General features: G+C 54.5%; 3 protein-coding genes across 5 annotated transcripts; all 3 read right to left on the bottom strand.

Annotated features, from left to right (window-relative positions):
• Positions 1–501: 501 nt before the first annotated feature.
• Positions 502–5,360, bottom strand: LOC102268797 (CMRF35-like molecule 6). Of its 2 annotated transcripts, none has more exons than XM_070388770.1 (3): positions 4,875–5,360; positions 3,847–3,970; positions 502–1,232 (listed from the first exon to the last, which is right to left on the bottom strand). In XM_070388770.1, the coding sequence occupies exons 1-3, from the start codon at positions 5,155–5,157 to the stop codon at positions 1,223–1,225; spliced, it is 417 nt and encodes a 138-aa protein (XP_070244871.1). In that variant the 5' UTR covers positions 5,158–5,360; the 3' UTR covers positions 502–1,222. The 2 variants fall into 2 exon arrangements, with proteins under 2 accessions (XP_070244871.1, XP_070244870.1); XM_070388769.1 differs by lacking the exon at positions 502–1,232 and adding an exon at positions 2,466–2,695.
• Positions 5,361–9,068: 3,708 nt separating this feature from the next.
• Positions 9,069–13,172, bottom strand: LOC102269070 (CMRF35-like molecule 6). Of its 2 annotated transcripts, none has more exons than XM_070388772.1 (4): positions 12,719–13,172; positions 11,878–12,226; positions 10,858–10,969; positions 9,069–9,374 (listed from the first exon to the last, which is right to left on the bottom strand). In XM_070388772.1, exons 2-4 carry the CDS (start codon positions 12,068–12,070, stop codon positions 9,227–9,229), a joined length of 453 nt encoding a protein of 150 aa, XP_070244873.1. In that variant the 5' UTR covers positions 12,071–12,226; positions 12,719–13,172; the 3' UTR covers positions 9,069–9,226. The 2 variants fall into 2 exon arrangements, with proteins under 2 accessions (XP_070244873.1, XP_070244872.1); XM_070388771.1 differs by having other exon boundaries at positions 11,878–12,207; positions 12,719–13,170.
• A 259-nt stretch (positions 13,173–13,431) lies between these two features.
• LOC102271022 (CMRF35-like molecule 6) lies at positions 13,432–20,034 on the bottom strand. The gene is made up of 4 exons (XM_070388773.1): positions 19,990–20,034; positions 19,327–19,656; positions 17,464–17,586; positions 13,432–15,795 (listed from the first exon to the last, which is right to left on the bottom strand). Exons 2-4 carry the CDS (start codon positions 19,625–19,627, stop codon positions 15,740–15,742), a joined length of 480 nt encoding a protein of 159 aa, XP_070244874.1. The 5' UTR covers positions 19,628–19,656; positions 19,990–20,034; the 3' UTR covers positions 13,432–15,739.
• Positions 20,035–23,773: the final 3,739 nt, after the last annotated feature.

The following is a 23,773-nucleotide window of genomic DNA, read 5'->3' on the forward strand; positions in this document are numbered from 1 at the left end:
TTTGATTGTCTACACATAAAGCTAGAAGGAGTTGGGTTTTAGCAGGGTTGCTATATGTTAGAGTTTCTCTTTTTATTTCTAGTTTCTTGAGTGTTTTTCATGATGAAAAGGGGTTAAATTTTATCAAATATTTTTTTTCTGCTTCAGTTGAAATGATCTTGTGTTTTTTTTTTTCTCAACATAGTTTATTCTTCCTTTTAAATTTGATTAATTGTAAAATTTATATGGAAGAGGGAATGGCCAATATTTGCAAAGACTCCTAATGTCAGACAACAATGTGCAGTAATGTCCTATCAGATAGCAAGACTTTTAATAAAGCTGTAACAACAGTTTTCAGAGTCAATTAGACAAATAAAACGGGATAAAGGCTCTAGGAAAAAAGTCCAAGAATACACAGAAATCAAACGTAGGGACAAAGCTCTGTGACATTGGTCTTGGTAATGATTTTTTTAATATAACACCCAAAGCATAATCAATAAAAGCAAAAATTAATAAGTGGGACTGCATCAAATTTTAAAGCTTATGCACAGTAAAAGAAGCAATCAACAAAAATGAAAAGGAAACTTACAGAATGGGAGAAAAAATTTGCAAACCATACTTCAGAATAAGGGGTTAATATCTCAAATATATAAAGAAATCATACAACTCAACACGAAAAAAAAAAATTCCAGTTTAAAACTTGTGGTGAGGAACTCCGTCTCTGCAGCCCAGTGATGAGCAGTTCACTCTGTCACTGCCTAGGTCATGGGTTCGGTTCCTGCTTGGGGAACTAAGATCCCACAAGCCAAAAGGGGTGGCCAAAAAGAAAAACGGCAGAGAAACTGAGTAGACAGTTTTCCAAAGTGTCCATTTCATGGCCAACAGGTCCATGGAAAGATAGTCAACATCGCTAACCACCAGGGAAATGCCAATCGCTTCTCGCCTGTAGAATGGCAATCACCAAGAAGACGACAGTTAACAAGGGCTGGCAAGAATGTGGAGACGAGGGAATCGCTGTGCATCGTTACCTCTATGGAAAATAGCATGGAGGTGCCTCAAAACCTGAAGAGAAGAACTACCATATCACCTGGCCATCCCACTTCTAGATGTGTATCAGAAGGAAGTGAAAACAGGGTCTCAAAGAATACCCACACACCGTGTTCACTGCAATAACAGCAGATGAAGAGACGAAGAAGGCATGGTGTGCACACACGGAGAAATGGAGGCTGTGCATCAGTTATATCTAAAAATACCTGGAAAAAATGAAAAGAAAGTAATCTTGGGGACTGTTAAAAATATATGAATGCTCTGAGCGGAGGATAAATTAGGAGTCTGAGGTTAACATATACATACTACTATATATATTGAATAAAATAGTTAATCGACAAGGACCTACTGTATAGCACCAGGACCTCTCGTCAATACTCTGGAACAACCTCTATGGGAGAAGAATCTAAAAAATAGATATATGTATATGTATGTTTTAGGAGAAGGCAATGGCACCCCACTCCAGTACTCTTGCCTGGAAAATCCCATGGATGGAGGAACCTGGTGGGCTGTAGTCCATGGGGTCGCAAAGAGTCGGACACGACTGAGCGACTTCACTTTCACTTTTCACTTTCATGCATTGGAGAAGGAAATGGCAACCCACTCCAGTGCTCTTGCCTGGAGAATCCCAGGGACAGGGGAGCCTGGTGGGCTGCCGTCTATGGGGTCGCACAGAGTCGGACACGACGGGAGCGACTTAGCAGCAGCAGCAGCCTATGTATGTATTGCACTGATTGCTGAGGAAGGCTTTCTTATCTCTCTTTGCTCTTCTTTGGAACTCTGCATTGGAAGGACTGATGCTAAAGCTGAAACTCCAATACTTTGGCCACCTCATGCAAAGAGTTGACTCACTGGAAAAGACTCTGATGCTGGGAGGGATTGAGGGCAGGAGGAGAAGGGAACGACAGAGAATGAGATGGCTGGATGGCATCACCGAGTCGATGGACATGAGTTTGGGTGAACTCCGGGAGTCGGTGATGGACAGGGAGGCCTGGCGTGCTGCAATTCATGGGGTCGTAAAGAGTCGGACACGACTGAGCGACTGAACTGAGAACTGAACTGATATGTACGTATAACAGAATCATTTTACTGTACACCTAAAGCTAACACAACATTGTAAATCAACTCTATTCCATTATAAAACAAACATTAAATTAAACTGACAAAGAAGATGCTGGGTTGACAAACCTGTGTGTGTATATACATACACACTCTGGAAAATCATGCGCACATATATGGTAAAACCAGGAAGAAAGGAGATGATGAATGTAAAATCCAGAGTTAAAGGAGGAACTTAGGGCTTCAAAATTTTTAACGACGTCTATTACTTAAGCTGCAAGGTATACACTCAAGTGTTATAGGGCATTCCTGGTTTAAAGAGTAGGCATTTATTAGGTATATTCTTTTGTTTGTATGATACATCGCAAGAAAAAGTTTCCTAAAAGTTCACCTAGTGTTCTGACAGCGACACTGGCACTGAATTTATTGGTCAGGAGTCATTTCCATCCACCAGGGGGGGCTGTGACCCTGAGCAGGCATAGCAACAGATGTCACTGGTTCTCAGCTTCTCCTGGGCCTGTGGACCCAGAGGGCAGCACCGCGCATGCCCAGGAGCAGGGGCACCTTCAGGAAGACCAGCAGCAGGAAGTGGGCGCTGCCCAGCGGGGGCCTGTATGGAACACGGGGACAGTGAACCGCATCCTTAGAGAGATGCCCTGGTCTCTCCACCCCCGCCCCCCAGAGCTGAGGGCACGGCAGTCCACATGAAGATCACCCCCCGGACAGGGCAGCCCTGCTCTAAGGCCTTCTGCTCCCCTTCTCTCTGCTTAACAATCCCCTTGAGAATTAGGCCTGTGAGCGTGAGGGTGAGAATCACTTGAGGGGGACCAGGGATCCTGGCGGGATCTGGGCAGGAGGAGGGTTCCTTCCAAGGCCCTCCACATGTGGGGCTACCCTATCTGGGGTACAGTAATCAGTCGTGTCTCCTCTCCTATAAACAGCGTTTTCCATGAAGGAAGAAACTGTTCTATTCGCAGGGAGAAACTCATACCAGCTTGATGCCTCTGAAGACCAGCCCTTAAACATCTGCCGTATACTCTAACATGAAATAAAAATTAAATTTAAAAAAGTCATATGGTGAACGTTAAAAAAACAAGTGACAGTAGTAGCCGATGGATGAACGAATGACTCCCTGAGCTCTCTCCGCCCCGGAGGCTGGGGTTCTTCGACAGGATGACACATCTGACCATGGTTCTGGGGGGCACGGGTCACAGTGCAGGGGCCAGTGATGCCCAGAGCTTCTGCCACCTGCTCTGCCCTGGACCGGGTCCTGAGGCCTCCTTTTATGGGACATTTGCACTCACTTTTCTCTCTACCTAGAGTTTTATTTTTGCAGAAACCTTAATGCCAGGCTCCCAAGATCCTGCAGGTCTTCCCCTCAAAGGATTCAGCCAGGCGTCCCTGCTTATCATGTATTAAATAGCAAATCTAATCACCTTCCCACACACACTCTCACCGAACCCCAGCGGCTGGTATCTCTCCATAGTACCCATCCCAAACCACCATATTTACATAGGAACTCTGTGTGGACTGGTCCAGGGCGTGACTTCCCCCTTACAGCACAACTCTCATCGGAGCCGGATCCTGCCTGGCTGGTCTTACTGCATCCACAGCAGAGCCCCAGGCACGTAGTGGGACCTTCACAGTCCGGTGTGGGAATAAACGAGGGGCCCGGAGACGGAAGACCCAAATCCCCGACCTGTCCCCTCACCCAGAGGAGAAACCACCCAGGTGCCAATGTCCTGGGACGTGGCCCCTTACCGAGGAGGTTGGCCGGGATAGAGGGTCTCCTGAGCAGATGCGGTGCTCCAGGTGGGCACTGGCAGGGTCGTGGGAGAGCCTGGGGAGCCCGTGGACCTCTCGGGGCTGGTGGCTGTAGCAGGGGCTGAGGGAGAAGCACAAGGCAGGCCCCGTTTCCTTCCCCGCGTCCCACACTCTGTCCCCGTGTGGCTGTGACTCACACAGTCAAGGTCACTCAGGCCATCTGGTCAGATGTGCGTGTCCACCGCTCCCCATGGCCTCACCTAGGCCTGGCCAGACCCTGGGCCCCCCTCCCCTCACCCCTCCAGATGCACCCTGGGCAGGTGAGCACAGTCAATGCCAAGTGGAAAGCAAGAGGGACACGCAGGGTCAGCCTAGCAGGGCAGGGTGAGTCCCAAGAGGGACAGAGTAGGGGCTCCTTTTTGCGTTTTCCTTGGGATTACGAGAGAAACCCCCAGAGCCCCAGGAGGTCCTTCCAGAACACTGGAGGGTCACTGGTGGCCTCTGGGCCAGCACAAGGGCAGGGTATGCGCTGGAAGCGGGGATGGTGGTGAAGCCCGGTGCAGATGCGGGCTCTGGAGCAGGTCCCACCCCTGGGCTCAAGGGCGGGCCCGTCTCAGGTCCTCAGGGACCGGGGTCAAGGCCGGCCTGTATGCAGTGGGGCCTTGTGAGAGTGCGCCCCCCATAGGCAGAACCCTGCACAGGCCAGAAAGAGACACGGGCCCCTTGAGAGTGGACGTGCGCTTGTGAGGAGAGCAGACATCCTGGACCCCAGAGCAGGATGCCCGCCTGCCCGTGAAGCAGGAAGATGCCCACCTTGACGGTGTCCACGTGTAGCTCTAGGGTGGCCCCACTCACAGACAGAGATGTGCGTGTGTGCAAACAAGCGTGGGCCCAAGACACCACCCATAGCCAGGCTCACCGCCCAACCCCCTCCCGGTCATCCTGGCCCAGCCTTTCTGTCCCACTTCCTTCCTGAGGGTCCGGGTGACCAGCCTTGTGCTGGAGTGAGGGTGGAAGATGCTCACCTGGGATCACGGACACCTCCACCTCGAAGATGGGGTCAAATGTAGATAACACATCGATCCCACACCAGTACGTTCCCGCATCCTCCTCTCTGAGGCTCTCCAAGGTCACTGTGAAGGTGAGGCTTGCAGGATGGTCTCTGATGGACACGCAGCCCCCCCTCACTTCTCTCGCTGACTCTCTGGTCTCCACAGTCTTCCACAAACATCGGGATGTGCACCAGAATTTGTTGTCGTCTATGAATTCCTCCTGGTACCGACACTCCATGTTCAGGGATCCCCCCATGATGCCCGTCACTCTGCTGGGGCCACTCAGCAAAAAACAGCCTGGAAAACACAACCAGCTCCTCGTCCAGCGGGGCAGGGCTGGGAATACCAAGGATGTGGGTCCCGCAAGGGGCCCATGGGGTTGGAGGAGGTGGAGGCAGGAGGCAAAAGTTTCCTCAGACCCAGGGAAGGCTGAGGAGGGACAAGTACCCTCCTCACAGAGGAGAGGGTGTCTACAGAGAAGGGAAGGGCCCAGCCTGGAAAGGTGTGTGTTCATGGGAGGAGTCAAGAGGTCATCTCTGATTGTGACTGTTGAGGTGTGACCATCACAGGCGCCCCCTCCCAACAGCACAGTGGACCAGCTTCACTTGCTTCATGCCCTGAACCCTCCTGCTCGCTGCTGAGACAGGCGGCGGGCCCTTCTGGAACTTTCTCCCTGCCTCCCGCTGCTGGCCCCACGCACACCCAGCTCCAGCCCTGCCCCCTCGCCTCCCCGAGGAAGGGCTGAGCCAATCACCAGGGAGCTGGAGCAGCAGCAGAGCTGAAGGCAGCCACCCGGCCCTGCCCCCACGGGGTCATTTCCCCAGGGATGCCACCTGCAGCAGCGCCAGGCCCCGGGCAGGGACAGGGTGGAGCCTCTCAGAGGACTCACTTCCAGTCCTCACTTCTGCTTCTCTGGGCCTCTCTGCTTCCTGGTCCCGTCCCCGGTCAGCTCAGGTGGTCCAGGGGGCAGAGGGCAGGAAGCTTAGAAGGAGGGGCACGACTGGTCCAGGTGCTTGGACCCACTGCCCTCAGCTCCTCTAAATCCAGCGACTGGACGCGTCCAGGGTCCCCCGATCTAGGATGCTGCCCCCTCCCCACCTGCACAGCAGGTCCTCTCTCGGTCTCACACACGCTCCGGCGGCAGCACCAGCTATGCTCCTCTTCTGCGGGGCCTTAGCTTCTGTGGCACATCATTTCCCTGGGGTCAGGAGGGACACTCGGATGAGGATGCCATGCTCAGCCATCCTCTCTGGCCTTGGTGGGGATGACCCAGGGTCTGTGTCCCCATGACCTGGGACCTCAGGCACCCTGCGGGACTCCCGAGTCCACTTCCTGCCCCGCAAGTCTGTCCTGTGACCCCAGACAACTTCCTATGTTCCATCTTGGCTCTGGTTCTCCCCGGGGTACACATCCCTCGGCCTGTGCCTTCCCCAGTCTTGGGCCCCTCCCTGCCTACATTCGACTCAGAATAGCGGTTCCCAACCTTTTCATGCTCCGCCTCTGGACAGAGTCTACTCCCCTTTGAGAACCAGAGAAAGCCTGAGAACCGACAGGAGGCCAGAGGAGAAGACGCTGGGTGGAGGGATGAGGAGTTGGGGTCCTGGGGCTGAGAGGAGCCTCCTCCCCAACCAGTGGCACAGAGGGGTGATTGTACAACAGGGGCCCCAGGGCACTGGCTGCTGGGCCTCTCCTGGATGCACGTGATGAGCAGGGCCTCTTCACGGTGCAGAGATGAGGGAGGGGACGGCCCGCAGAGAGGAGACAGACGCCTTCACCAATGTGGCTTGTTCATGTGCCGTGCTGGACCTTTAAGCCCTGTTTTCCCGGGCACTGGGCTGGGGGTGGGGGGCCTGCTGTCCTGCCCTCCGGTAGGTTATTCCAGCTTCTCAAGCTGGTCTGCACACCCCAGGGTCTCCCACTGCTCCCCTGCAGATCCTGACTCCCCTCAGTTCTGCTCACAGGCAATAGACCTGCATCCCAGTGCACAGCAGGCCTGGATGCCTGCCTGTCCCAGGAAGAAGCCCTGTGTTCTGACTGGCTCCCTCCACACAGCTCTTGGCAGCACCCAAAGGCCCAGCATTCGGCCTCAACACCCTGTTGCAGATCCACCCCGGGCTGCTGCCCTGCTCACTTCCGGCCTGGTCCAGACCCTTGAATTCCTGCTCCTCTGCCTGACCCATCAATATCCGCGACTGGACACCCTCATCCACTCTCCCAGCTTATGTTGGCTCCCCATCTATGGTCTCTTGGCGCCTATGACACCCCCTAGGCTTTCATCAGGCCTGGGATTTGGGGTTCCCGGTGTGCGTCCTGCTGGGCTGTGACCCCATGAATGCAGGGTCCTCATCCTGCCTCATGGCCCGGAGTCTTTCCACAATATGTGCGTGTTGCAGTTCAGCTACTGGGCTGTCGAGTGGATCAGCGATGAACGCCTCTCTCAGGTCTCCCCTGGTTTCAGAAGACTAAGTTCTCCAGTCCTGGTCTGTCTTTTCCTGCTCAGGCTGGAAACAGGACTGGAGCATGATTCTTGGAGAACACCCACCACCGGACCCTGCAGGCATCTGCTCCCTAGTCTTCCCTGGATCCCCATCGAAAGTGCTCCCATGGCAGGACATCTTCATCTGGCCTTCCCTTTGCCCAAAGGCTCTTCCTCCAGATGCCCACAGGGCTCACTCCATTTCTTTCTTCTGATCTCAGTTAAATACAACCCTATTCACGGAGCCTGAGAGAAGTCACCCCTCACAACTGCACCAATAACACCTTACCTGATTTGATGTTATTCCAAGATACTCTTCACCTTGGACTTTGACATTTCTGCATGTCTGCATACCTGTATTCTTGTGTTTGTTAATTATCTGGGTCAACCACTGGTATGTGAGGGCCATAAAGCTGAGCTCTTGGGCTTCCGAGGTGGCTCAGTGGTAAAGAATCTGCCTGCTGATGCAGGAGACACGGGTCCATCCCTGTGGATCCAGGAAGATCCTACATGCCAGGGAGCAACTAAGCCTTTTCCCACAACTGATCAGCCTGTGCTCTAGAGCGAGGAAAGCCCAACTACTGAGGCTCTTGAGCCCTGGAACCCACACTCCACAAAACGGGGCACCACCACCCAGGGAATCCTGCACACCACAACTACAGAGGAGCCTGCACAGCAGCAAAGACCCAGAGCAGGAAAGCAATTTTAATGTTCAAGCAAAATTTTTTTAATATTTTGTTCTGTTTGTTCATGGTTGGAACCATTGCCTGAATTAGTGCTTGCTACTTTGTTCATCTCTATACGTTTCCTGAATGAAAAGCTGGTGAAATTCCCCCGGGCTCAGCTGCTTCAAATGGACGAGTCATGACGATAACCTACCTTTCCGGGATGTTTGGTGCCCACATTTCATCATGATACACCTTGAACTGAAATCGGTGGGCAGCCGACTCAAGCCTTTCTTTGTTGCTCTCAGTAGCAGAGACTAGGCTATTGAACAGAGGAAACAGTCATGGCCCCTCAATCTATTTCCAAACTTGAACCAGGTCTAAAACCACAGGCCTTGGATGATGGGGTGGGAAAGGGTTTCAGTTACTCTTGAACAGGAGGAAGGAAGGACTCTGTTACATTGCATAAACTGAGTAATCTTACTGTTCTACCAGCCATCACAAAGGACCTGACCACACTAACCAGTCTGACTGGGCATGAGGAGGGAATAACCAATTTTTCAGGCAACTCTGGATTCTGTTCTGAACTGACACCAATTGGAGAAGCCCAACATGACTCTTTGGTCCATTAGACAGAGCAGAGGCTTATGAAGGTTTGTGAACAATGGAATTTTGACTCAGAACTCAGTCTCAGTGGGCCCAAAGGACTCATGAATTTTCTGCATTGGTATTTCCTGAGCTTCAGAATGCATAATTAATTAGACGGATTCAGCAACTGGAAGATTCCCCACGGTGGATCCGAGCCCTGTGGAAGGTGAGGGATTGTGGTAGCACAGATGGTGGGGGAGACCATGGAACTGCCCGGATCCACCAAAACAGATCCAAAGGAAAGCTTGCACACTCCTGGGGATGAAGACTTCAGGGAGAGCGCCCGAGAGATCCATACATGAGCGATGCTCTGTGAGTTAACCAGAAGGTATGTCCTCAACGTTGATCTGCAGTTACAGTTCAGAAGAACATATTGAGTAGGTTACATTTAGGATTTATGAGAACCATGTTCTAGGAAAAAAGTTACAAAGAAGTTCTGAGAGAGAGGTGGAGTGTGATACAGGACAGCTGGGCAGAGGGTCATTTGCATCCAGCGGCAGACTGCATCATCGAAGAGGACACGATGAACATGGGGGCTACTGGTTCTCGTAAATGGACTGCCTCTGCCGGTCCGCAGAGCTCCTCAGAGGCCTGTGGACCCAGAGGAGAGCACCGAGCATGCCCAGGAACAGGGGCACCTTCAGGAAGACCAGGAGCAGGAAGTGGGCGCTGCCCAGCAGGGGCCTGTTGGGGACACGGGACAGACAGGGAGCAGCATCCTTAGTGGGGACCCTGGTCCCTCAGTCCCTCCCCACCCCCGTCCCTGTGCCCTGAGTCCAGGACCATCCACGTAAGAATCACCCCCAGACAGGGCAGCCCACTCTAAGGCCCTCTGCTCACTTTTCTCTGCTTAATAATAGCCGTTGAGAATTAGGACTGTGAGCATGAGGCTGGACGTGGCCATGAGAATCACATGAGGGAGACCAGGGATCTTTGAGGGATCTGGGCAGGAGAAGGATTTTTTCCAAGGCCCTCCACTTGTGAGGTTATCCTTTCCAGGGTATAGTAATCAGTAGTAGGCTTTTTTGTGTGATGTCTGCTCTCCTGTAAACAGATTTCCCAAAAAGAAAGGGACTGTTTTATTCACAGGGAGAAACTGGTACCAGTGTGATACCTCCAAAGACCCAAGGTCTGAGAGACGTGGGTTCGATCCCTAGGTCAGGAAGATCCTCTGAAGTAAGAAACTGCACCCACTCCAGTATTCTTGCCTGGAAGAGTCCATGGGCAGAGAAGCCTGCTAGTCTACGGTCCACGGTGTCGCAAAGAACTGGACATGACTAAGCAACTCAGGACAGATCTCCAAAGGTCAACACTTAAAAACTCTGGTATACTCTAATAATCATGGCTGATAGATGTTGGTGTTCGGCAGAAACCAATATAATTCTGTAAAACAATTACCCTCGATTAAGAAATGAATTAATTTTTAAAAGTTGTGATGTACCCTAAACTTTATAATCTAATACAAAATAAAAATTAAATTTAGAAAAGTTTTATGGTGAAAAGTCAAAGTAAAAAAAAAAGTGCATGGTAGTTGATGGATGAATAAATGACCACCTTAGTTCTCCCCGCCCTCCGACCCTGGGGCCTTCAACAGGAGATCACCAATGACCAGGGCTGGGGGGAGGCAGGGGACAGAGTGCAGCAGCCACCAATGCCCAGGGCACCTGCTTCCTCCCTGCCCTGGGCCGGGGTCCTGAAGGCTCCTTCTGTGCGACATTTGCACTCACTTTTCTCTCTTCCTGGAACCCTGAATGCCAGGGTCCTCAAATCCTGCAGGTGTCTCCTCAAATGATTCAGCCAGGCGTCCCTGCTTATCATGTATGAAATAGCAAATCTAATCACCTTCCCACACACACTCTCACCGAACCCCAGCGGCTGGTATCTCTCCATAGTACTCATCACAAACCACCATATTTACATAGGAACTCTGTGTGGACTGGTCCAGGGCGTGACTTGCCCCTTACAGCACAACTCTCATCGGAGCCGGATCCTGCCTGGGTGGTCTTACTGCATCCACAGCAGAGCCCCAGGCACGTAGTAGGACCTTCACAGTCCGATGTGGGAATAAACGAGGGGCCCGGAGACGGAAGACCCAGATCCCCGACCTGGCCCCTCACCCAGAGGAGAAACCACCCAGGTGCCAATGTCCTGGGACGTGGGCCCTTACCGAGGAGCTTGGCCGGGATAGAGGGTCTCCTGAGCAGATGCGGTGCTCCAGGTGGGCACTGGCAGGGTCGTGGGAGAGCCTGGGGAGCCCGTGGACCTCTCGGGGCCGGTGGCTGTAGCAGGGGTGCAGGCAAAGCAGAAGACAGGCCCCGTTTCCTTCCCGCGTCCCACACTCTGTCCCCGTGTGGCTGTGACTCACACAGTCAAGGTCACTCGGGCCATCTGGTCAGGGGTCCACCGCTCCCCATGGCCTCACCCAGGCCTGGCCAGTCCCTGGGCCCCCCTCCCCCCACCCCTCCAGATGCACCCTGGGCAGGTGAGCACGGTCAATGCCAAGTGGAAAGCAAGAGGGACAGAGAGGGTCAGCCTGGCAGGGCAGGGCGAGTCCCAAGAGGGACAGAGTAGGGGCTCCTTTTTGCGTTTTCCTTGGGGTTACGAGAGAAGCCCCAGAACCCCAGGAGGTCCTTCCAGAACACTGGAGGGTCACTGGTGGCCTCTGGGCCAGCACAAGGGCAGGGTATGTATTGGAAGCGGGGATGGTGGTGAAGCCTGGTGCAGGTGCGGGCTCTGGAGCAGGTCCCACCCCTGGGCTCAGGGTAGGGCCTGTCTCAGGTCCTCAGGGCCCCGGGGTCAAGGCCGGCCTGTATGCAGTGGGGCCTTGTGAGAGTGCGCCCCCCATAGGCAGGACCCTGCACAGGCCAGAAAGAGACACGGGCCCCTTGAGAGTGGACCTGCGCTTGTGAGGAGAGCAGGCATCCTGGACCCCAGAGCAGGATGCCCGCCTGCCCGTGAAGCAGGAAGATGCCCACCTTGACGGTGTCCACGTGTAGCTCTAGGGTGGCCCCACTCACAGACAGAGATGTGCATGTGTGCAAACAAGCATGGGCCCAAGACACCACCCATAGCCAGGCTCACCGCCCAACCCCCTCCCGGTCATCCTGGCCCAGCCTTTCTGTCCCACTTCCTTCCTGAGGGTCCGGGTGACCAGCCTGGTGCTGGAGTGAGGGTGGAGGATGCTCACCTGGGATCACAGACACCTCCACCTCGAAGATGGGGTCAAATGTAGATAACACATCGATCCCACACCGGTACGTTCCCGCATCCTCCTCTCTGAGGCTCTCCAAGGTCACTGTGAAGGTGAGGCTTGCAGGATGGTCTCTGATGGACATGCGGCCCCTCCTCACTTCTCTCTCTGACTCTGTGGTCTCCACCATCCTCCACAATAACACACATGGGGGTTTGCACCAGTATTTGGTATTGTTTATGAATTCCTCCTGGTACTGACACTCCACGCTCAGGGATCTCCCCACGATGCCCGTCACTCTGCGGGGGCCGCTCAGGGACAAACAGCCTGGAAAACACAACCGGGTCTGGCTCTCCATCAGGTGGGCCTGGGTCAAAGGAATCCCAGATGCGGGTCCCTGAAGGGCCCGTGGGGTCTGGAGGAGGCCAAGGCAGAAAGGGAGCCTTCCTCACATCCAGGGGAGGAAGACAGGGAGGAGCTTCCCTCCTCACAGAGGAGAGGGTGTCCTTGGAGACAGAAGAGCCCAGGATGGGAAAACCTCCATGTGTGTGTGTGTGTGTGTGTGTGTGTGTGTGTGTGTGTGGTGCCACAAGAGGTCATCCCTGACTGTGACCATTAAGGTGTGACCATCACAGGCGCCCCCTCCCACCAGCACAGTGGGCCAGGCTCACGTGCTTCATGCCCTGAACCCTCCTGCTTGCTGGTGAGATAGGCGGCAGCCCCTCCTGGAACCTTCTCCCCACCCACTGCTGCTGGCCCCACCCCCACCCCCCCAACCCTGTTGACCCAGCTCCGGCCCTGCCCCCTCCTCTCCCACAGGAAGGGCTGAGCCACCTACCTGGGAGCTGGAGCAGCAGCAGAGCTGAAGGCAGCCACCCAGCCCTGCCCCTCGGGGTCATTTCCCCAGTAGGGATGTCACCTGAAGCAGCGCCAGGCCAAGGAGAGGGACAAGGTTGAGCCTCTTCAAAGGAGTCCCTCCCAGTCCTCACTTCTGCTCCTCTGGGCCTCTCTGCTTCCTGGTCCCGTCCCAGGTCAGCTCAGGTGGTCCAGGGGGCAGGGGGCAGGAAGCTTAGGGGGAGGGGAACACGGTTGGTCCAGCCCGCTGCCCTCAGCTCCACTCAGTTCAGCGACTAGACACGTGCCGGGCCACTCGATCGGGGAGGCTGCTCACTCCTCGCCCAACCCACAGCAGATCCTCTCTCAGTCTCACACGCCCAACCACAAGCTGGGTTCCTCTTCCGTGGCACATCCCCGCCCTCTGCGATGCGTCATTTCGTTGTGGTCAGGATGGGAAGTCCGAGGGTGGATGTCATGCTCATCCATCCTCCCCAGTCCTGGTGGTGACCAAGGGGTCACTGTCTCCCCACCTGCAGCTCTGGGCGACCACAAGACTCTGCCCCCACAGAACCCCAAATCCTCTTCCTTCCCCGGCAATTCTGCCCTGTGACCCCAGGCAACTTCCTACGTCCCACCTTGGCTCTGGTTCCCCCCAGGGTACACATCACTCAGGCTGTGGCTTCCCCCCTCTTGGGCCCCTCGCTGCCCACATCACACACATAACAGCGGTTCCCAAGCCTCCAAGAACCCTTCTTCATGCTCCGCCTCTGGGCAGAGTCTACTCCCCTTTGAGAAGCAGAGAGAGGCTGAAATGGAGGCCAGGGGAGAGGACGCTGGGTGGAGGGATGAGAAGCTGGGGAACTGGGGGCTGAGGGGAGCCTCCTCCCCCATCAGTGGCACAGAGCGGGTGGGCGAGGGCATGGGCTGCTGGGGCCTCTCTGGATCCACGTGATGAGCAGGGGCCTCTTGATGGTGCAGAGATGAGGGAGGGGATGACCCGCAGAGAGGAGACAGACTGCCCATCCTCACTCACAGTGGCATGCTCACGTGACGTGCAGAGCCAGCAAGTCAAATCTTCCTGGGCAGTGGGACGGGGTAACGGGGGAACTGCAGTCCTTCCCTCGGGTAGGTTTTTTCAGCTTCTCAAGATTGTCTGCAGAAACCAGGGTCGCCCATTCCTCCCATGTGGGTCTTGACTCTCCCCAGTTCCTAGGCACGGGCACTAGACCTGGGTCCCAGTGCGCAGCTGGAGGCATGCAGTAGAGCCGGCTCACTCTGCTTGATCGATCACCGATCACCCCCCTGACCCCTGCCCATCTCCAGATGAAGCCCCGTGTTCTGACCAGGTCTCTCCCACAGCTCATGGCAGCACGCCAAGGCCCAGAACTCAGCCACCTCATCCTGACTCCAGCTCCACCCCCAGGCTGCCACTCTCCCCACGTTGACCCACAGCTAACACCCTTGACTCTACAGCTTCCTTGACCCTCCCAGCTTAGGTTGGTGCTCTTGTTATGTGTCCTGTTGGACCATTTGAACCCCTCTTGGATTTATCTCCTGGGATTTGTGGCTCCCTGTGTGTCTCCATCTGGGCTGTGGCCCCACGAGTTGATGGTCCCCATCTTGCCTGAAGCCCAGTGTCTTTCCAGCATAGCCTGTGGCAATTCAGCTAAGGGATCACTGACTGAATTCCTCTCTCAGGACTCCCCTGCTCTCAGGAAACTAGGTTCTCCAATCCTGGTTTTCCTTTTTCTACTCAGGCTGGTGAACACGACTGGACCATGATCTTGGAGAACATGGCTCCAGTGGACCCTGCAAGGATCTGCCCCTGCTCATCCCTGGATCCGCTTAGAAAATGCTCCCAAGGCAGGACGTTTGCACCTGAAGTTCCCTTTGCTGAGGGCTCTTCTTCCAGGCTCCCACAGGGCTCACTGCATTACTTTCTTCTGGACTTGTTAAATATCACCCTCTTCACGAGGCTGATAGGACTCATCCCTTGCTGTCTCACCAACAGCACCTCCTCTTGTCTTACTTTACTACAAGATACTCTTCAGTGTGGACCCGGACATCTGCATGTCTGCATACCTGGCTATTGTGCCTGTTTTCTCTCTGTCCACCAACTGGAATGTGAGCACCAAAAGCTGGGCTCTGTCTTCTGTTTAAACATGGTTGGAAGCAACGCCTAGGTTAGTGGTTACTACTTTGGTCCTCTCCCCATATATTTGCTGCATGAAAAGTGGCTGCAAGTCCCCAGGCCCTGGCTGCTTCAGATGGATGAGTCAAGATGATAACCTGCCTCTCAGAGATCTTTGCTGCCGGCAAGTTCATCACGATGCAGTTTGAACCAAAACTGTGGGCAGCCTACCCAGGTGTTTGTCTCTACAAGTCAGGGAGATTAAGCTATTGACTAGAAGACTCACCCCTGCCCCCTCATTGATTTAAAAACTTGAACCAGGTCTACCACCATGGGCCTTGAATGATGGGGTGAGGGTGGGGCTTGAGTTACCTTTGAACAGGAGGAAGGAAGGATTCTGTGATGGTTGCATAAATTCTGTACTGTTATTCTTCTACCAGCCATCCACAAAGGACCTAAACACACTAACCAGTTTGACTGGGCATGGGGAGGGGAATAAGCTGATTTTCCATGCAATGGTGGATTCTGTTCTGAATTCACACCAATTGGAGAAACCCAACATGGCCCTTTGGTCCATTAGACAGGACAGTGGGGTGTGGAGGTTCGTGCAGAATGGAGTTTGGATTCAGGTCCCATGCATGCTGGCCCCCTGGACCATCAAATCTCTGCATTGCTATTTATTTCCTGAGCTTCAGAATGCATACTTAAATAGACACACTCAGCAACTGGAAGATTCCCCACGATGGATCCGAGACCTGTGGAGGGTGGGTGATTATGGTAGCATGGATCATGTGGGAAACCATGGAACTGCCTGGATCCATCAAAACAGACCCAAAAGCAAGATTCCCACACTCCTGGGGTTTGAAGACTGCAGAGAGAGCGCCTGAGAGTTCAGTGCATGAACGATGCTCCGCGGATGAGCTGGAAGCTCTGTACTCGATATTGACCTGTGGGTACAGTTCAGAAGCACCTATTGAGGAGGTATGCTTTTGGTTTTAGAGAATCATGGGCAAGGAAAGAAAGCTACAAGGAAATCCACAAACACAGTATTCTGAAAGAGAGGTAGAGGGTGATACAGGACAGACGGACAGAAGGTCACTTCCATCCAGTGGTCCGACTGCATCATCGAAGAGGACACGATGAACATGGGGGCTACCAGTTCTCGTAAATGGACTGACTCTGCCTGTCCGCAGAGCTCCTCAGAGGCCTGTTGACCCAGAGGGCAGCACCCAGCATGCCCAGGAGCAGGGGTACCTTCAGGAAGACCAGGAGCAGGAAGTGGACGCTGCCCAGCAGGGGCCTGTGGAGGACACGGGACGGAGAGTGAGCAGCATCCTCGGGGAGGCCCTGGTGTCTCCACCTTGCTTGCCCCGCGTCCACATTGCCCCCACAGATTCTGTGGCTACAAGAATCTATACAAGGATCAACCCAACACAGAGCAGCCTCACCTGAAGGACTTCTGGACCCTGATCTCAAGAATTGCCCCTGAGACTTAGGACTGTGGACATAAGGGTGGATGCCGCCATGAGAATCATGTGAGGGAGACTGGAGATCCAAGGGGGACCTGGGCATTAGGAGGATTTCTATTTGTGCCCTCCTCATGGGGGCTTCCCCAGCAGCTCAGAGGGCAGAGAATCTGCCTACGATGCAGGAGAGACCCAGGTTCGATCCCTGGCTCAGGAAGATCCCCTCAATAAGAGAATGGATACCCACTCCAGTATTCCTGCCTGGAGAATCCCATGGACAGAGGAACCTGGTGGGCTACAGTCCGTGGGGGTCGCAAAGAGTCAGACAGGACTGAAACAACTAACACGCTCCTCAGGTGGGGTTTTGCAGTCTAGGGTACAGAACCCAACACTGGGGAGACTTGGTTGATGTCTGTTAGCCAATAGAGCACAGCCGCCTTGAGTGCAGGGACTGTTCTGTCTTATTCAGTGAGCAGCCGGGACCTGCCCAGGGTCTCCAAAGCTCCAGTCCTTCAAAGTCCTTGGCTGATGAAAGAGTGAGCCCCTCAGCTCTGCACCCTCAGAGGCCAGGGCTCTTCAGCAAGATGATACAGATGACCAGGGCTCCAGGGGACAGAGGGGTCACCAATGCCCAGAGCGTCTGTTCCTGCCCTGCCCTGGGCTGGGGGCCTTTTGTTCAGCCTGCCCCTCCTTGTGCCTGGTGCCTCATTTCTGAGGATCCCGGCATGCCTGGCTCCCAGATCCTGCAGGCCTCCATTCAAGCGTCTGTAATCAATTAGGGGCCCTCTCATCATTGTGTTTTAACCAGCAAACTCCACCAGCCTCCCACACATGCTGGCCCCTCCACAGGTGGCATTTTCCTCCAAGCACTCATCAGTAGATGGTGTATTTACACAACCGACGTGCCGATCTGCTCACCGTGTGAATCGCCACTTAGAACACGGCTCTGTCAGGGCAGGACTGTGTCTGTGTGCTTTGCTGCTGGATCCCAAGTCAACGAGAGCTCCAGGCACTTAGTAGGACCTTTACTGCTTGTTACAGAATTTGTTGAATAAGTTAGGGTCCTTGGTGAAGGGAGACTTGCCTATTACTCCCCGGTCTCACCTAGAAATCACCCAGGTGAGATGTCCTGGGATGGGGGTCCCTTACCGATGCGCTTGGCTGGGATCAGGGGCCTCCTGCCCGGACACGGCGCTCCAGGTGGGCACTGCCAAGGTAGTGGGAGACTCCGGGTGCTTGTGGACCTCTTGGGGCTGGTGGTTGTCATAGAGACTGAGGGAGAAACACAAGTCAGGCCCCGTTTCGCCCCCTGGGGCCCGCCTCTGTCCCAGTGTGGTTCTGACTCCCAGTCAAGGTCACTCACAACATCTGGATGGACGTGCTGTGTCCACCACCCTCACGGGCACACCCAGGCCTGACCAACACCCTGGGCCCCCCTCCCTACCCTTCTCCAGATGCCCCCTGGCCAGGTGGGCACTGTCAGAGGCATATGGCCTTGCTCCCCGGGGGATCTGAGAGTGTGGAGAGGGCACTTGGCTCCAGGTCACCCCCAGGCACAGCCACACCTCTGTCCTCCTGGCCCACCCTGCCAGGGGACAAACGGGGTGACACGTATTCTTTTGGGATTAACACAGAGGGACGGGGCAGACAGTGCCGGGCAAGGGGAGTGGCTGGAGCGAAGCTCAGATCAAAGTCCTGCAGCTGAGCCTGAGCTGAATCAGGAGACCCGTGTCACCTGTCAGCCAGGCCCAGGGCCCCAGGCAGTCCTCTCCATGGGAGGGCGTGACCAGAAAGATCTAGAGAGATATCAACCTGGTGGACCCCGTGAAATGTGGCCTCTCCTGAGGTAAGTGGACAGAGCCCTTCCCCAACACACCCCGTGGAGCCAGTAACTCTCGATTCCTTTTTTGTAAATAGAAACATACAAAGGAAACCTCCCTCGTGAGAGAGAAGCAGCGACCAACAGGAAGAAACTCAGGTTAGCCGGGCACAACCTCAGAACAAGAAGTCAAGGGGAGAAAGCGAATATATGGACACAGTATCGTGACTGGGTCCTTAGGAAACCAGAGCAGCCTTCTGTTAAAGACTTGCTGGGGCTTCCCTGGCAGTCCAGTGGCAGAGAATCTGCCTTCCAATGCAGGGGACGTGGGTCCGAGCCTTGTCGGGGAAGATCCCACACACCACTAGGCATGAGCAACAACTGAGCCCAGGCTCTAGAGCCCGTCCTCCGCAGCAGGAGAAGCCACCGCAGTGAGAAGCCCGAGCGCCACGGCAAAGAGCAGGCCCTGCTTGCTGCAACCAGAGAAGGCCCGCGTGCAGCAACCAAGACCCAGCACAGCCAAAGAGAAAGAAAGAAAAGTGTAAAGATTCATTTGCAGCATGTGGCGGTCCGCTGAGGACCACAACACCTCCTAAGAGCCCTGTTCCTCATCCTTCGCTGCCCAACGGGCTCCTCTGGGTTTCCTCCTCGGGTGCCAGGTGCCGGAGGAAGAGGGATAGGCAAGGTCAGGCTGGAGGCGGGAGGGGTCTCCAAAGCATCCAGAGCCCCACGTGGGCTCCGGGACTCCGCCTCCCCCCTCTCGCGGCTGCTGCAGACCCCCAGGACCACCACCGCGAGGCTGGGGCCCCAGGAGCCCTCCACGACACTGCAGTGCCCCCTGCTGGCCCTGCTGGTCCCCGCCCCATAGGGCTGGCCAGAGAAGTCCAGGAAGAGACACAGGGTCACCTTCAGAGTGGACCTGACCCTTGTGAAGACGGCAAGGCAGCAGGCCCCCAGATTCAGGGCGTCTCCCCCTCCCTTTCCACCCAGGAGAGCTTCAGGTGTGAGGGTGTGTCAGGGGTGGACACAGAGAGGGTCTCGAAGAACCAGAGGTGGACGTGTGCTGTGTGCCTGCCGACCACTCAGAGCCTGGGTCCTGATCACTGACCCTCGACACCCTCTGCTCCAGGTCCTTCCTGAGGGTCAGGGTCCCAGGTACGTCAGCAGCCCTAGAGCTGGCATCTCAGGCTCACCTGGGATCACAGACACCTCCACCTGGAAGGTGGGGTCACGTGAAAGTGGCACATAGATCCCACATCCGTACGTTCCCGCATCCTCCTCTCTGAGGCTCTCCAAGGTCACTGTGAAGGTGAGGCTTGCAGGACAGTCTCTGATGGACACGCGGCCCCTCCTCACTTCTCTCTCTGACTCTCTGGTCTCCACAATCTTCCACGGTGACACACACGGGTGTTTGCACCAGTATTTGATGTTGTCCACGAATGCCTCCTGGTACTGACACTCCACGCTCATGGATCCCCCCACGATGCCTGTCATGCTTCGGGGGCCACTCAGGGACAAACAGCCTGTAAAACACAACTGAGTCCAGCTCCATCGAGTGAGTCTGGGTCTGGGGAGCCCTGGATGCAGGTCCATCGAGGGCCCGTGGGGTCTGGAGGAGGCCAAGGCAGGAGGCAGGCCCTTCCTCAGACCCAGGGGTGGAAGAAGGGGGAAGGAGGTCCCTCCTAACGGAGGAGAGGGTTCCGTGGAGACAGAAAACTCAGGTGTGTGTGTGTGTGTGTGTGAGTGTGTGTGTGTGTGTGTGTGTGTGGTGCCCCAAGAGGTCATCTCTGACTGTGACTGTTGAGGTTTGACCCTCACAGGCGCCCCCTCCCACCAGCACAATGGACCAGGCTCACCTGCTTCGCGCCCTGAACCCTCCTGCTCGCTGCTGAGACAGGTGGCAGCCCTTCTGGAACCTTCTTCCCGTCCCCCGCTGCTGGCCCCCCACTCACCCAGCTCCAGCCCTGCCCCTCCCCTCCCCCAGGAAGGGCTGACCAGTCACCTGGGAGCTGGAGCAGCAGCAGAGCTGAAGGCAGCCACCCGGCCCTGCCCCTCGGGGTCATTTCCCCGGCAGGGATGCCACCTGCAGCAGCGCCAGGCCCCGGGCAGGTACAGGGTCAGGCCTCCTCAGGGGATTCCCTCCCGATGCCCACTTCTGCTCCTCTGGGCCTCTCTGCTCCTGGTCCAGCCCTGTCCCTGGTCTCCACAGTCCTCCTGGCAGCCAGTACTGAGCTGCGTGCAGAAATCTCGGGGTGAGGAGCAGAAGGGCCGTGCAACGCCAGCTGGTGACCCCCGGCTTCTCTCAGTCTCGTGACTGGACGTCCGCGGTCACCTTCTGAGGATGAGCGGCCCACTCTGCTCAGCCCACAGCTGCCCCTGTGGGTCTCATGCGCGCCCCCCAACACCTGGGCCACGCTGGGCTCTTTCTCCGAGGTGCGTCCCACCCTTGGTGATACATCATTTCCTCTGTGGTCAGGGTGGATGGCTCCGGGGCAGGTGCCAGTTTCCTCCATCCTCCCTGGCCTGGGTGGTGACCACAGTGGGTCTGTGTCCTGCCAACCTGCAGACCCAGGCACCCGTGAGAGCGTGCTTCCAGAAGGTCCTGTCTTGGGTCCAAGAGCAAATCCCATAGCCCATGGCTTCCCTCCCAGTGTGTCTCCTGGATCCCTGACACAGACGGGGAGCCGCTGACCCCAACCCTCCACGTCCCTCACTTTTTACTCTTGAGAGTGGACTGTATCGTGAGCCTCAGCACAGAGAACTGAGTGTGAGCGAGGGCAGTTCAGTGGTGAAAGATGCAAAGGGGAAAGCTGGGACCCAGGGAATCTCACTCCAGCCCTTTACCCTCCACCCAACAGCGTGGAGGGGGCGGCTGTATAATATGGGGGCGGTCTGCCCGAAGACACCCGAGCTGGCCTCTCTTTAAGTTCGCAGTGATGAGCAGAGATGCAGAGAGGGGGGTGGTCCTTCCCAGGAGGTGGGCAGGCAGGTCTGTCCTCACTCAGAGTGACTCGTCCTCATGACGTCATGGTTTAGGGTCGGTTTCCCCTGGGATTGATAGGCAGGTCGGTCCAGGTACAGGGTCATCTCACCCACCTTATGCGTTTCTCCACCTTTTCCTGCAAAAGCCAGGTCTACTGATTTCCTCCTAAACACTCTCTTCCCAGATCTGTCCCTCTTCTAGACTGCCTTATCAAGATCAGAGGCCACAATAATCCTGGAACCCAAATCCTGTAGTCTTGGATTTCTCGAACTCTCCCTCTTTCTCCCTCCTCTCCCTCTGGCATTACAATAGCCCTCTCTCCCGACAACACTGTGATTACAGCTGTCTCCATCTCGATCCTCCTGTGCCCTTCCTGTTTGCATGCTCTACCTCGATAAGAGAACTTAAGCACCAGTTTAGAAAGAACAAAATAGTGTTGTGTGCAGCAATATGAACGGACCCGGAGGATGTCACACTGAGTGAAGTAAGTCAGGGAAAGACAAATATCATGTATCATACATGGAGTCCAGTTGTTTTTTTAAATGATATAAATAAACTATTTACGAAACAGAATCAGACTCACAGGTTTCAGAAACAAACTTACGGTGTACCAAAGGAGAAATGTGGGTGGGGGTAGGGATACGTTAGGGGTTTGAGCTTAACAAACACATAAATACTCTACGTAAAATAGATAGCCAACAAGGATTTACTGTGTAAAACAGGGAACTCTGCTCAGCATACTATAATAACCTATATGGGAAAAGGATCTGAAAATGAATACATGTATGTGTGTAACTGAATCACTTTGCTGTACGCCTGAAACTAACACAACATTGTAATTAATAAACCTTTTATGAAAGAATTTAAAAACCAAAACATGGAAATAAAAAATTAAGTCATGAACACACATGCAAAATCAAAATGTGAAATTATGCTTCAGAAAGTTTGCTTGATTTTGGCGGGGGCGGGGGGGTGGAAATTGATCATTTACCGGTCTTTTTCATGTAGTAAAGAGTACATGGATAAACCTCACCTATTCCCAACTACCTTCCCCACGAATCAAAAGGTAGACAAACTGCATGTGTGCGTGTTCAGTCGCTCAGTTGTGTCTGACTCTTTGCAGCCCCCTGAACTGCAGCCCACCAGGCACCCCTTTCCATGGGATTTCCCAGGCAAGAATACTGGAGTGGGTTGCCATTTTCTTCTCCAGGGGATCTTCCTGACCCAGGGATCGAACCCGCATCTCCTGAGTTGGTAGGCAGATTCTTTACCGCTGCGGTACCTGGGAAGCCCAAGCAAACTGGCCAGAAGCATATCATAAGTGACGGTGTCAAGACCCGAACCCAGATTCCTCTGGCACAACAGCCCAAGTATCTCCTCACCATATGGTGACTCTGAAGGGGAAAGAGCCAGGGGCCAGCAAGAGGGAGAAGCACAGTCATCAGAGCCAGGAAGCAGAAGGGGAGGTTTGTTGGTCACCATCAGATCAGATCAGTCGCTCAGTTGTGTCCAACTCTTTGCGACCCCATGAATCGCAGCACGCCAGGCCTCCCTGTCCATCACCAACTCCCAGAGTTCACTCAGACTCACATCCATTGAGTCAGTGATGCCATCCAGCCATCTCATCCTCTGTCGTCCCCTTCTCCTCTTGCCCCCAATCCCTCCCAGCATCAGAGTCTTTTCCAATGAGTCAACTCTTCACATGAGGTGGCCAAAGTACTGGAGTTTCAGCTTTAGCATCATTCCTTCCAAAGAAATCCCAGGGCTGATCTCCTTCAGAATGGACTGGTTGGATCTCCTTGCTGTCCAAGGGACTCTCAAGAGTCTTCTCCAACACCACAGTTCAAAAGCATCAATTCTTCAGTGCTCAGCCTTCTTCACAGTCCAACTCTCACATCCATACACGACCACAGGAAAAACCATAGCCTTGACTAGACGAAACTTTGTTGGCCACCATGGTAACCTCAATTGAGAAACCTGATCTGGACTGTTTCCTACACCTTCTCCACCCACCAAGATCTCTCCCTTCTCACTAACTTCCCCAGGGAATCTTCCTTTCCAGAAAAACATTTCTTGAGCCGAAAGCAGTTTCTGCCGGCTCCTGGCTGTGCTGATTGGTTGGAAGAATCAACACGGGCAACGGCAACAGTAATTCAGGAAATGCATCTGGTTTTCTGTAGGGGTTCCTGTTGTGATGGTTAATTTTATGCATCAACCTGCCTGGCCACAGAGCACCCAGATTAAACAATTCTGGAGGTGTGTGTGAGGACGTTTCCCGGTGAGATTAGCGTGGGCGGGGTGGACTCAGTGAAGCAGGTTGCCCCTGCCCAATGTAGGCTGTTGTAGTTCAGTCCCTAAGTTGTGTCCAACTCTTTGCAACACCATGGACTGTAGCACGCCAGGCTCCTCTGTCCTTCACTGTCTCCCAGAGTTTGCTCAGATTCATGTCCCACTGACTTGGTGAGGCCATCCAACCATCTCATCCTCTGCCACCTCCTTCTTCTTTTGCCTCCAATCTTTTCTAGCATCAGGATCTTTTCCAATGAGTAGGCTCTTCGTGTCAGATGACCAAAGTATTGGAGCTTCAGTGTCAGCATCAGTTCTTCCAGTGAATATTCAGAGTTGACTTCCTTTAGGATTGACTGATTGGATCTCGT

This window comes from Bos mutus, chromosome 19, assembly GCF_027580195.1.
Source record: "Bos mutus isolate GX-2022 chromosome 19, NWIPB_WYAK_1.1, whole genome shotgun sequence".
Taxonomy (NCBI): domain Eukaryota; kingdom Metazoa; phylum Chordata; class Mammalia; order Artiodactyla; family Bovidae; genus Bos; species Bos mutus.